The 10,971-nt window shown below is 39.8% G+C and overlaps 1 protein-coding gene across 3 annotated transcripts in view; it reads right to left on the reverse strand.

Annotated features, from left to right (window-relative positions):
• The window catches only part of PRUNE2 (prune homolog 2 with BCH domain), a 232,735-nt gene that overhangs the window by 175,142 nt on the left and 46,622 nt on the right, over nucleotides 1-10,971 (reverse strand). For 2 of the 3 annotated variants that reach the window (XM_081804095.1, XM_081804096.1), the window contains exons 2-4: nucleotides 10,282-10,386; nucleotides 7,971-8,173; nucleotides 5,764-5,927 (exon numbers count right to left, since the gene is read on the reverse strand). In XM_081804095.1, coding sequence (XP_081660221.1) covers nucleotides 5,764-5,927; nucleotides 7,971-8,173; nucleotides 10,282-10,386 — 472 coding nt within the window. Of the gene's footprint in view, nucleotides 1-5,763; nucleotides 5,928-7,970; nucleotides 8,174-10,281; nucleotides 10,387-10,971 lie in introns of those variants that run through there. The other variant, XM_081804097.1, reaches the window with a different exon arrangement.

Raw genomic sequence — 10,971 nt, forward strand, 5'->3', positions numbered from 1 at the left:
GACAGTTAATTTGCTTTCTATTTTTTTCCAGTGGCTCCAGGAGCCTCATATGCCACATTTTGGACTGAATACTATTTTTACTACTTCAATATTTTTATTCTTTCTTGATTTTATTCCTTTCTTGACACATTTTTGTTTTTCCTGACCTGACTTTTTTCCCCCTGTTTTATTATATTTGCATGCATTTTTGTAAACCACGTCAAATACTCTATGTGAGAAGGAAGGACACAAATTATAAACAGATCAATGATAGATGATTGACTTATGCAAATAGATACTCATTTATTTATTTAAAGATTGTATTTATTTATTTAGGGAGAGAGCATGTGTGCATGGAGGGGAGGGGCAGAGAGAGAGAGAGAGAGAGAGAGAAAGAATCTCAAGCAGACTCCACACTGAGCACAGAGCCCATCACGGGGTTCGATCTCACAATCCCAAGATCATGACCCCAGCTGAAATCAAGAGTCGGATGCTCAACCAACTGAGCCACTCAGGTGCCCCAATACTATATTTAAAATAAATGCAGATTTCTAGTAACAATGAGAGTATAACTATATGATTCCATTTATATAATATGCAAAACAGGCAAAACCAATCCATGGTATTAAGGGGTACATACGGGATAGTAAAACTATAAAGGAAAGCAAGAAAGTGTGTGCCATAAAAATCAAACTGGTTACCTTTAGTTACGGAGAAACTGAGTAGGTCTTCTCGTTCTATTTCTTTACCTGGGTAATTGTTAAAAGGATGTTCCTTTTGTGATAATTCACTGAGCTTTGTATTTATGTTTTGTCTTCTTTTCTGTATGTGTATTATACTCCATGAAAGGCTTAAAATTATATATATAGGGGCACCTGGGTGGTTCAGTCGGTTAAATATCTGCCTTCGGCCCAGGTCATGATCCTGGAGTCCTAGGATCAAGCCCCACGTTGGACTCCCTGCTCAGCAGGGAGTCTGCTTCTCCCTCTCCCCCTCCACCTCTCCCTCCTCATGCTCTCTCTCACTTGAGCTCTTTCTCTCTCTCTCAAATAAATAAAATCTTTTTAAAAATTATATATACAATTATATATGTGTGTATATATACACACAACAAAAAGATGAAAATAAAAACAAAGACTTGCAAAATAACAGAAAAAATTCTACTAGGATTTCTAAAAGCTAAAAAAATAGGGGTGCCTGGGTGGCTCAGTCGTTAAGCGTCTGCCTTCAGCTCAGGTCATGATCCCAGGGTCCTGGGATCAAGCCCCGCATCGGGCTCCCTCCTCAGGGGGAAGCCTGCTTCTCCCTCTCCCACTCCCCCTGCTTGTGTTCCCTCTCTCACTGTCTCTCTCTCTGTCAAATAAATAAAATCTTTAAAAATAAAAAAAAAAAGCTAAAAAAAAAATAAGAAGAGGGTTTATTATTGCAAAGCACAATGTCCGAATTCTGGACATTAAGAATGTTGGAGGGATGGGCAGGAATGAAATGGATAATCTCATTTCACAGAACTAACTAAATCAATACAGTCATAAAAATAGAAAGTATATACACAATCATGCATGATCCATTTTATGACTGTATTTATTGAGGGTCTCCTATGTGGCAGGCACTGTTCCAGGCGCCAGAGACACATCAATGGAGCAGTGAACAAAACAGAGAAGGTCTGCTTTCTCCTGAAGCTTGCATTCTGGAGTGAAGGAGCAAAAGGGAGGAAGAAAGTCGTGACAGGCAGAAAGATAAGTAGATAGAAATACAAATTCCAGAAGGAAGGGACAGCTTATGTAGATCCTCAAGAGTGGAAAGAGTTTGGCCTATCTGAAAGACTGAAGGGCCCCTGACCCTGGAACACTCAAAGGGAAAGGATAGGGTGGAATCCATGACATGATGTCAGGGCAGGCAGGGGAGAAGTCATATTGTAGATTGGGGGCTTGGGGAGGGTGCTTGGATTTTGAGTGTGATGGATTTTAAGCAGGAGATTAACACAACTGGTTTACACTTTTAAAAGGCCATTCTGACTACTTCATAAACGATAGATTTTATGGAGGGAAGAGGGCAACACTCAAGGCAGCCATTGCTTTAGTGGAAGAGAGACAGAATGGCAGCTTCAACAGCATCACTGCTAGTGATCACAGGAGAGAGGATGGATTCAAGTTACGTTGTAGATGGAGAGTCAGCAGGACGGGCTGATGGATCAATGTGGGAGGAAAGAAAATTGAAAGAATCAACGATCTTAGATTGTGGCTGGAGTAAAGGGTAGTGATTGGCAGTGACTTCTACTGACCTGGGGAAGCTGAGATAAAGCAGGTTTGGAGGTACAGGGAACTACAGGGGTCCATTCCAGCCACGGTAAGGTGGTGGTGTTAGTTAGACATGCATGTGAAGATGTCACATGGACATTGCAGATGAACCTGGAATATGCTAAAGAGAGGTCTAAAATCTCAGAATGAAATGAGGCCACTTAAGGATAGGGTATAGACAAGAAACAGACTCTTAACCACAGAGAACAAACTGATGGTTACCAGAAGGAAGGGGTCAGGGGAGGGGGAAGTAGGTATGGGGATTAAGCAGGGCACCTGTCGTGAGGAGCACTGGGTGATGTATGGAAATGTTGAATCACTCTATTGTACACCTGAAACTAATACTACACTGCATGTTAACTAACTGGAATTTAAATAAAAAGCTCAAAAAAATAGTGTATAGAAAAAAAATGTCCCAGGATGAAGTTCGACAGCACCGTAATACTTAGAAGTTGAGCAGAGGAGAAGGAGTTAATCAAGACTAAGGAAGAGTAGACCCAAACTCTCGCACATTAAGGAACACTCTGAAAATTAGCATTTTTCCCCCAGCATAGTGGGCTAAGAGGCATACTGAGGGTCCTCTCCAGGGACTGAGGGGATCAATGGCCCACTTGAAATCCATTTACAGCACACCAGTGTGCCTCAGCATGATGTGTCCTAGGATATGACCTCGGGAATAAAAGGCAAGGAACAATCAAATTGATTAAGTTCTGTGTTCACAGTAAATTCAGGTTTTTTGGTATGAAGTTCATAATAATAGATCCCCCAAAAAGGTCTAATTAGGATACTTTCAAAGACTCTTCCAAGTCTCAGTCATCAATATTTAGTCTCACGACATCTGGAAACAGACATTTTTCAAAATTCTTTGCAGCAAAGATGTGCATAGAAATTTTACTTTCCTTCAAGGCCTAGAAAAATGCATAAATACATTCTAGAAACGTGTGTCAAATTAATGATTATGTTGAGCACCCCAAAATACAAAATAACGTAGCTGTTTATAGAGAAAACTCTTTGGACAGAGAACTATCCATGTTATGAAAATAAAGAATGCTAAAATTATTTACAGGCACATCAAAAACCTCCCATTTGGTTTGGTGTTAATACATGATAGGAAAACCATGAAATCTAACATTGAGTTTAGTGAATATTGCAAAATTCAACTTGATTCCTTTCTGATACCTACTGAAGATTTAGGAGCTTCTATTCATTTTTTTTTCAGATTTTATTTATTTATCTGAGAGAGAGCAAGGGGGGAGGGGGCAGAGGCAGAGGAGGGAGAAGCAGACTCCCCACTGAGCAAGGAACCTGACACAGGGCTCGATCCCAGAGCCTGGGATCATGACCTGAGTTGAAGGCAGATGCTTAACCAACTGAGCCATGCAGGCACCCCAATTTAGGAACTTTTAAAAACTGGCCTGCTGCCCTTCTTACTCTGAACAATGAGTTTCCTCTTTAAAGTCAAACTTCTTAGGACGCCTGGGTGGTTCGGTCAGTTAGGCGTCTGCCTTCAGCTCAGGTCATGATCCCAGGGTCCTGGGATTGAGTCCTGCCTCAGGCTCCTTGGTCAATGGGGAGCCTCCTTCTCCCTCTGCCTGCCACCACCACCACCCCCGCCCCACAGCTTGTGCTCTCTCTCTGACAAATAAATAAATAAAACCTTAAAAATAAAGTCAAACTTCTTGGATCCCCATCCTTTAGTTCCTTCTTGGCACAACTGCTCAGTGATGTTCCGTGGCCTCTCCACAAATGTATGCACACATAGGCATGCACACATGCATACTTTGGCTAAGGGTCTCCAGAGCCTTCTTTCCACTATAGTAGGCCACCTTCCAGGCTTAGTGACTCTGGACTCTCTCTCTCATGACAGTATCCATATCTGCAGTCTTTGCACATAGAGGCACTTCATCTTCTTACATCCCAATGTCCAGGCAGCAATGAAGCGACGTTCCTACTCTGCCAGGTTCCTATTGGATGCCCTTCAAGCCCAACCTTAAGAAAAACCTCCAATGATAAGAAAAACCAAGGCCCTTTACCGTACCTCGGATTCTTGGTAGCTCTGCTAACGAAAACCAACATCACTCATAAAAGGGTCTGCCTCTCTTCTAACTCCCCAAATCTGAATATCATCATCATTATCATCACTGACAGCAAAATCATACCTTTGTACTGATGTATCACAGTTTGATCTGATTTAACTATTTACAGAAAAACAGGATGATGAGTGATTGGTGGACTACCTTTTTTCCCTGTTAAATAAAACATGTATTTTTTGAACAATAAACCAAGCTTCTTAGTTTGCAAGAAACTTAAACAAAATACTCTAGCGTTTGCCTGAGCTGCACATTTGCGTTGTCAAACAACTTCCCTCTTGGCTGGGATCCCCAATTACCTTTATTTTCCTTCTGCTCTGTCACAGAGATAAATGATCGTATTTACTTGGTTTGGTTGAGGGCACAGTTTCCCACAGAGCGTTTTTATAGATGTCCATTGCCAGAAAAAATTTAAAACAGGTTTACTGTGGCCATTAGCTCTAAAATATTCGCAGGAACTACATAACTTTTGGACATTTTCCTCTCCACATTGTGGAAGAGACAGGAAGTGAAGGAAAGCGTCCTCAAAAGACTGGTGTCAACATTCTCTTGGTCATCTCCTTCCTTTTTAAAAAAATTTTCTGTTAATCACTGTTTTTCATTTTCTTGGGCTAAATACTTCTGAGAAAAATCTATGTCTATCATGTTCAAGATGGATTACTGAAAGAAAGAAAAAAAAAAAAAGCTTTATACAACACCCAAAGCTGTCCTATGTGAGACAATCCTGAATTTTTGTGATAATTTTGTGCCACCAAAGTCAACTAACAAGGTTAGGAAGCCAGGTTAGAAGGCCCTTTTGGAAGTGGTGTGGGCTCCACGGACAGAGATGAAAAATATTCAAAGGGTAATCGATGACGATGTGCTGGGAACACAGGGCTGAGTTAGGATGGGAAATGTTAGAAGATAGGGGCTAACAAGTGACAAGGTAAAAAACCCAACATCAAATTATCAACATGAAAGGTGTTTATTTTGCCATCCAAGCAGTAGTCCACAAACCAAGCATATATAAGTATTAGGTGCTATTTCAATATGAGGACGTGGATTCTGGCCCTGAGTCGCACTGCTGTGGGGCAAGAATCACCTCTGGAAGCTGCTGGCTGGCCAGAGAAGCCCACAGAGGTGGTGGGCTCCCCAACAGAGGTGCAGTAGTTCCATTTAAAACTCCTGTCTAGTGAAACAGCAAAGATCCTTCATGCCTATTTTTAAATGCACATTTTTAATATGTAGTATAATGCTACTCTTTAACAAACTCTTTACTCCCTGCTTCTCTGATGAAGCTTCCCGTGGTCTTTAAAGGGGTTGTTAACCCAAGAATGGATCACAGTCATTCTGCATGAGCAAGTCGAGAAACACTCCATTAAGCCTTCCAGTATTTAATAGAAAGAGCCATCTCTCACCTCTGAGGAGATGAGCCAGCTGCTCGGTGATGAGCTCAGGAGCCTCCTGGAGAATCTCTTTCACCACAAGGGAAGAGGAAGACTCTCGAAACTCAAGGCCGCCATCGCTCTGCTCCACCGGATTAATGACTTTGACAACTGCTGATTCTAAGGTCTTGTCCTCGCTGTAAAGCAAATGGAAGAGAGGAAGACAAAGAGATACGGCTTATTTTCTTACTTTCTGGAAGTATTTAATCTCCACTCCCGTACAAATGACTTCCTCTCAACAGCTAAAAATCTGAGTAAGCTCACATGATGCAGAAGAGAGGACCCTTATTCTATGTGCCTTCATACTCCATTTCACTGAATTCACTCCCCAAGGGTCTTAGTAGGTGGCCCCTCACACCTCAGCACTTCTAGCTCTTGTTTTGCTATGGAAAATAATAATAATAATAATAATAATAACAATAATTAATAATAGCTAATATTTACTAAGGTTCCGCTACAGGCCAGACACTATTATCAGGCCAGAAAGAATATCACCACGTCTTAGACTATAAAATGACCCTACGGAATGGGTTCTAGTAAAACTCCCATTTTAAAAATGGGGAAACGGAGGCACAAAGAGGTTAAGAAATTTGTCCAAAGTCACAAAGCTTGCAAGCAGACTAGCTTGTGTTTAAACTCTGATAATCTGGTTCCAGAACTTGCACCTGCACTCTCAAGGGCTGGGGAAAAGCTACTACGGGCTGATTTACTTCCACCGTCATCCTTTACACGTGAGATAAGTTGGCTTTATCAAAGTCAGAAAGAAAGATGTGAATAAGACTGACGTTGGTCTTTCCGTCTGCCAGAAACAAATGAGTGGCAAAGAAGGAAATAAAGATCTCAATTTCTTTTTGGAAAGCATTCTGTTTCACAAACAGTCCTAAACCTGGAGTTCACAGCATCAGTACCAACACCAGCTTAAGTTCTTCAGTTTATTTGGGAACAAAACTCTTCCAAAGATCCTGACTGACACACACGTTTCGTAGCTCACTCCTCTGGCTTCTTGCATTACTTGCATTAGTTGGTTTGAAAAAGTTAACACATAAATTTAGTCAAGCAGGTGATCATCCTGAGCACTGATAATTGAAGTCAGCCAAATAAACTCCCAGTAACTCTCAGTCAGTTGAACAACAACTGATTAATAAATATTCAAAAGAATTTATGTTTCAAATGGCATGGGGATAAAAACAGCCCCAGACAAGCAGACTGTTTTCAAAACTCTTTATAATGAATGAACTGCATGATTGGAATTACCATGTATTTATACTTAAATATGTTTCCTAAAAAGGGTTAAATAAAAAATTAGATAACTGTACAAGTTTTTCTTTCATGTGTACTTATATCAGTACCCACTGGTTAATGTCCTAAACCATTAGCAAATTGGCAAAGTGTGCAAAAAACCTATTGTCTCAAACTAGAGGTGTTTCACTGGTGGACCCTTCATTCGGTAGCACCACGGAGCTTATCAAAAGAGCATTTGTGTTGGGTTGGGTAAGTCCCTGAAGGCAGACAATTTGTCTCATTTCTCTTTATGTACATTTAGATTCTTGCACCAGTTAGCAACTCCTGAGTACTTACTGAAGGAGGCAGAAGACTCAAGTTTAATCCAAACTACTCTAGTAACTGCATGAGGTACCTTGGGTAAGTCATTTGCAACAGTGGGGTTCAGATTTCTTGTCCATAAAATAACGAATTCGAGCTCCATGAACTTTAAAAATCCATCCTGCTCTTATAGTATCAAATGCTATGAATGAATGAGCCAATGATCAGATGACTTCCATAGGTGATCCATATGATTTTTCATTTCACCACTGAGATATTTTTCTTAAGAACCTTTCCATTTTATTTAGTGTTTAATTTCAGTTTTCATTACATATTTACAGCATCAATACATAGGACTGTTGTGTTGCTATAATACACTGTTTGAAATGGTTCAAAATTATAATCTTGGTCACTGCTACAAAAACTTTCCACTCAAAGATGTCATACTTGAAATGCAAAAGTCAAAAGGGAGGACTGGGATAGCCCACATTTTGCCATAAGAGAAGAAAAAATATTCTTTTTCCTCTGATGTCGTCTGCCTTTAATGCAATTCCCAAAGTCACAAAAATCCTGAATGAGGTGATACTGTCCCCATAAGAGCCTTAGTTCAAGGATCAAACCTCCCTCCAGAGCCTTACCTGGCCAGCATGCTGCTGCCAACAAGTGTTATAGATAACTTCCCTTCATCATTGAGCTGATGCAGATTAATTTCATCTCGGAATATGTGGAATGATTCAGAGATATTTAGCTCTTCTAAAATAAACCTTGTCTCGGTGAAGTAACTGAATTCAGTTCTTGGTATGTTCAGCACTGGCAAACAGAGAACCCCAGGTGGACTGACCTGCGAAGAAGAGAGTTGACTGATTCACCATTAGCAGCAGGAGGAAAGAACACAACTCCATTTGCTTCAAGCCTGAGGGCAATGGTAAATGGAACAAAAGTCTTTTGGCTTCACTCACCCACATGCCATGCAGAATCAGCTCTTCCTGAACCCAATTAGCAGAGCATTAGCTACAGGTAAATGGCCCCTAATATTTTTTAACCTCTTGTTACTCTTTTTTATCTTATTTCAAACCCTCCACAATTTAAACACACACACACACATATTCTCCTTTTCAGGGGAAACAAATTCATATGTCCTTATGAAATTGGCAGAAAATTAGAATGATCGCAGTAGGGCAGATGAGGACTGTGGTGACACAGAAGGGCATATATGTCCCATCTACATGGGATGCCTGCCATTCGTCAGGCTAATCCTGAATACAATTGTGCAATAATCATTAGAAGTTTATGTATGGCAAGTTATTTTTCTTAATTAATTGAGATCAAACTCCTGATTCTGAAACTTGAGTCAAGTGCATGTGGCCTGAGAATATCGTGGGGCAGGACCTATTTTGAGGTTAGAATCAGAACTAGGTTCTAGCCCCAGCCTCAGCTGTGTGACTTGGAGAAAGCCGTTTTCCTTTTGGAAACCCAGTTTAACCCATCTGTAGAATGGGGCTTACCTACCAGAGTGAAAAGTATTTAAATGGAGTCATACATGGGAAGTTGCAAAGCTCTACATTTATTCTAGGTGTTAATACTCTCAGAGAAAGTCACCACGTTCTCGGGGAAAAAAAATTCAAATGGAGATGTAGACCTTTGGTCAGGGGCAGGGCCTGGTAAACTAAAAGGAATGCCCAGAAATAGGACAAATTCTAGTATGTGACCCTTCAGTAATTCCATATTTGTCCCCATGCTGAGTGAAGAGCCATTTTATCCATCACAACTACTTTCCCATTCCTTGGGTCTCATGTTATTTTCATTCAAGACACTGCAGTAGGTGGTGGTGGTGGTATTTATAATTTCCTTAGGAGTCCATGCCACTGTTGGTCTAAAAACCAGTCTGGTTCAGTTAACTCTATGTTCTCGGGACAAGCAACATTTTTTTTTTCTAGGAGTCAAAGAGTCCAGTTAATAGGATTAAGCGTTCAATATGCATTATCTTGACATAGGCACATTTATCTCCTTATGCCAATTAATCTCCCTTGTAAGGTTCACAAATTTTATATAAAGTCCGTATGTAGAGATCAGAATATTTTACCTGGCATTTTTGTCAGCTGTTGTCCTAAGCCATTCTTGCCACCCACAGCTCATTCTGGAAGACTGGGTTTCATGTGAATTTAAATTACTCTAGATCAGCTATGTATACTCTCAGAGGCAAGGATCCAAACAAAATTGGAATAAAACAAATCAGACTCCGGAAAATTAAAAATTCTGTGAAATTGGAAATAGCACTAAGACACTCATACTGTGCTTTTTTAGACTTGGAGGTGACGCATTATCATGGGCTGATGAATTTTATGAAATTGAAATTTTAAAACAATTTATTAAAAGGTCTTTTCCACCTCTGTAGGGATGTTATAGATTTCACAGAGTACAAAGATTCTCACTCAAGGGAGATTATCACAAACTGAGAATGACCCTTGTCAGGGTTAAAAGGCAAGAACAGAATATAGATGTGACACATAATACCTCTGTTACTGAAAACTCCAGCCAATATGCTCTGTATTTCATGTAATGTTCATGCACGCATTTTTCTATTCCCAACAGTAAAACTAACCAACAAGGATGATACAGGAAAACAAGAAATTCTGACCTACTTTTGTTAGTTCTCTGAATTCCCATAAAAGTAAACAACTATCATATTTTTTTTTAAAAAAATTATTTGAAAGCATTGATCTTAATGAAATAATGTTTCATGAAGAAAGAAATAACTAGACAATGCCTAACATATAGGTGACCAATAAATATTTGTTGTTTAATGGATTATAACACATTATTCTCTGCAACAATAAACCAGAACATGAAAATTTAAGTGAATGGTTTCCTCACTTTTCCAGAAAATGTTTGTTCTTATGAGTTCCATCATAATTCAAATACAAAAAATATAATCTTCTTTCCCCTCACCTTGTCTAGAAAGTAAGCATATGTGAAGGCAGAAATGAGAGAATCCAAGTCACACGATTTATGTCCAATAACCACATGGACCTTTTCCAAGCGTTTGCTTCGATTCTGAAACAAATTCAAACAAAACATCACAATTTAGTGCACAATAGATCAAGATAAAAAGGACATTTTTCAATCTTTTTTTCAAAACTATTCCTTAGCTATATTCACATACAATTGCAGAAATTCATAAATTTATCACGAAGTTTTATATGAGGACACAAAATTGCAGAACATGTTTAACATTCAGAAATGCTAAAATTCTAGTGCATCATCAGGAACAGAAAATTGTGGGTTCACAACCTCGGGAGGTTCCCCAGGTGACATCTGCAAGTGACCTCCACATGCAGAGGACAGGGAGAGACCAAAGAAAGAGGCAGACCCCTCCAGATGGGTAGGTGGTAGTTTAATAAATAAGGAAGCCTACTTACAAGGCTTATCTTGGGCGCCCGCAAGATAGGTAGATCTTCACACCCACCTGCCAGAAGCTTAAAAACTTATACAGGGGTCGACTCCTTAATTTCTCTTTCTTCCGTCTTGTTGTTGGTGTATAGGAATGCCACTGACTTCTGTGCATTGATTTTATATCCTGCTACTTTACTGAATTCCTGTATGAGTTCTAGCAGTTTTGGGGTGGAGTCTTTTGGGTTT

The sequence above is a fragment of the Leptonychotes weddellii genome, chromosome 14 (assembly GCF_054177405.1).
Source record: "Leptonychotes weddellii isolate Sample4059 chromosome 14, ASM5417740v2, whole genome shotgun sequence".
In the NCBI taxonomy this organism is placed as follows: domain Eukaryota; kingdom Metazoa; phylum Chordata; class Mammalia; order Carnivora; family Phocidae; genus Leptonychotes; species Leptonychotes weddellii.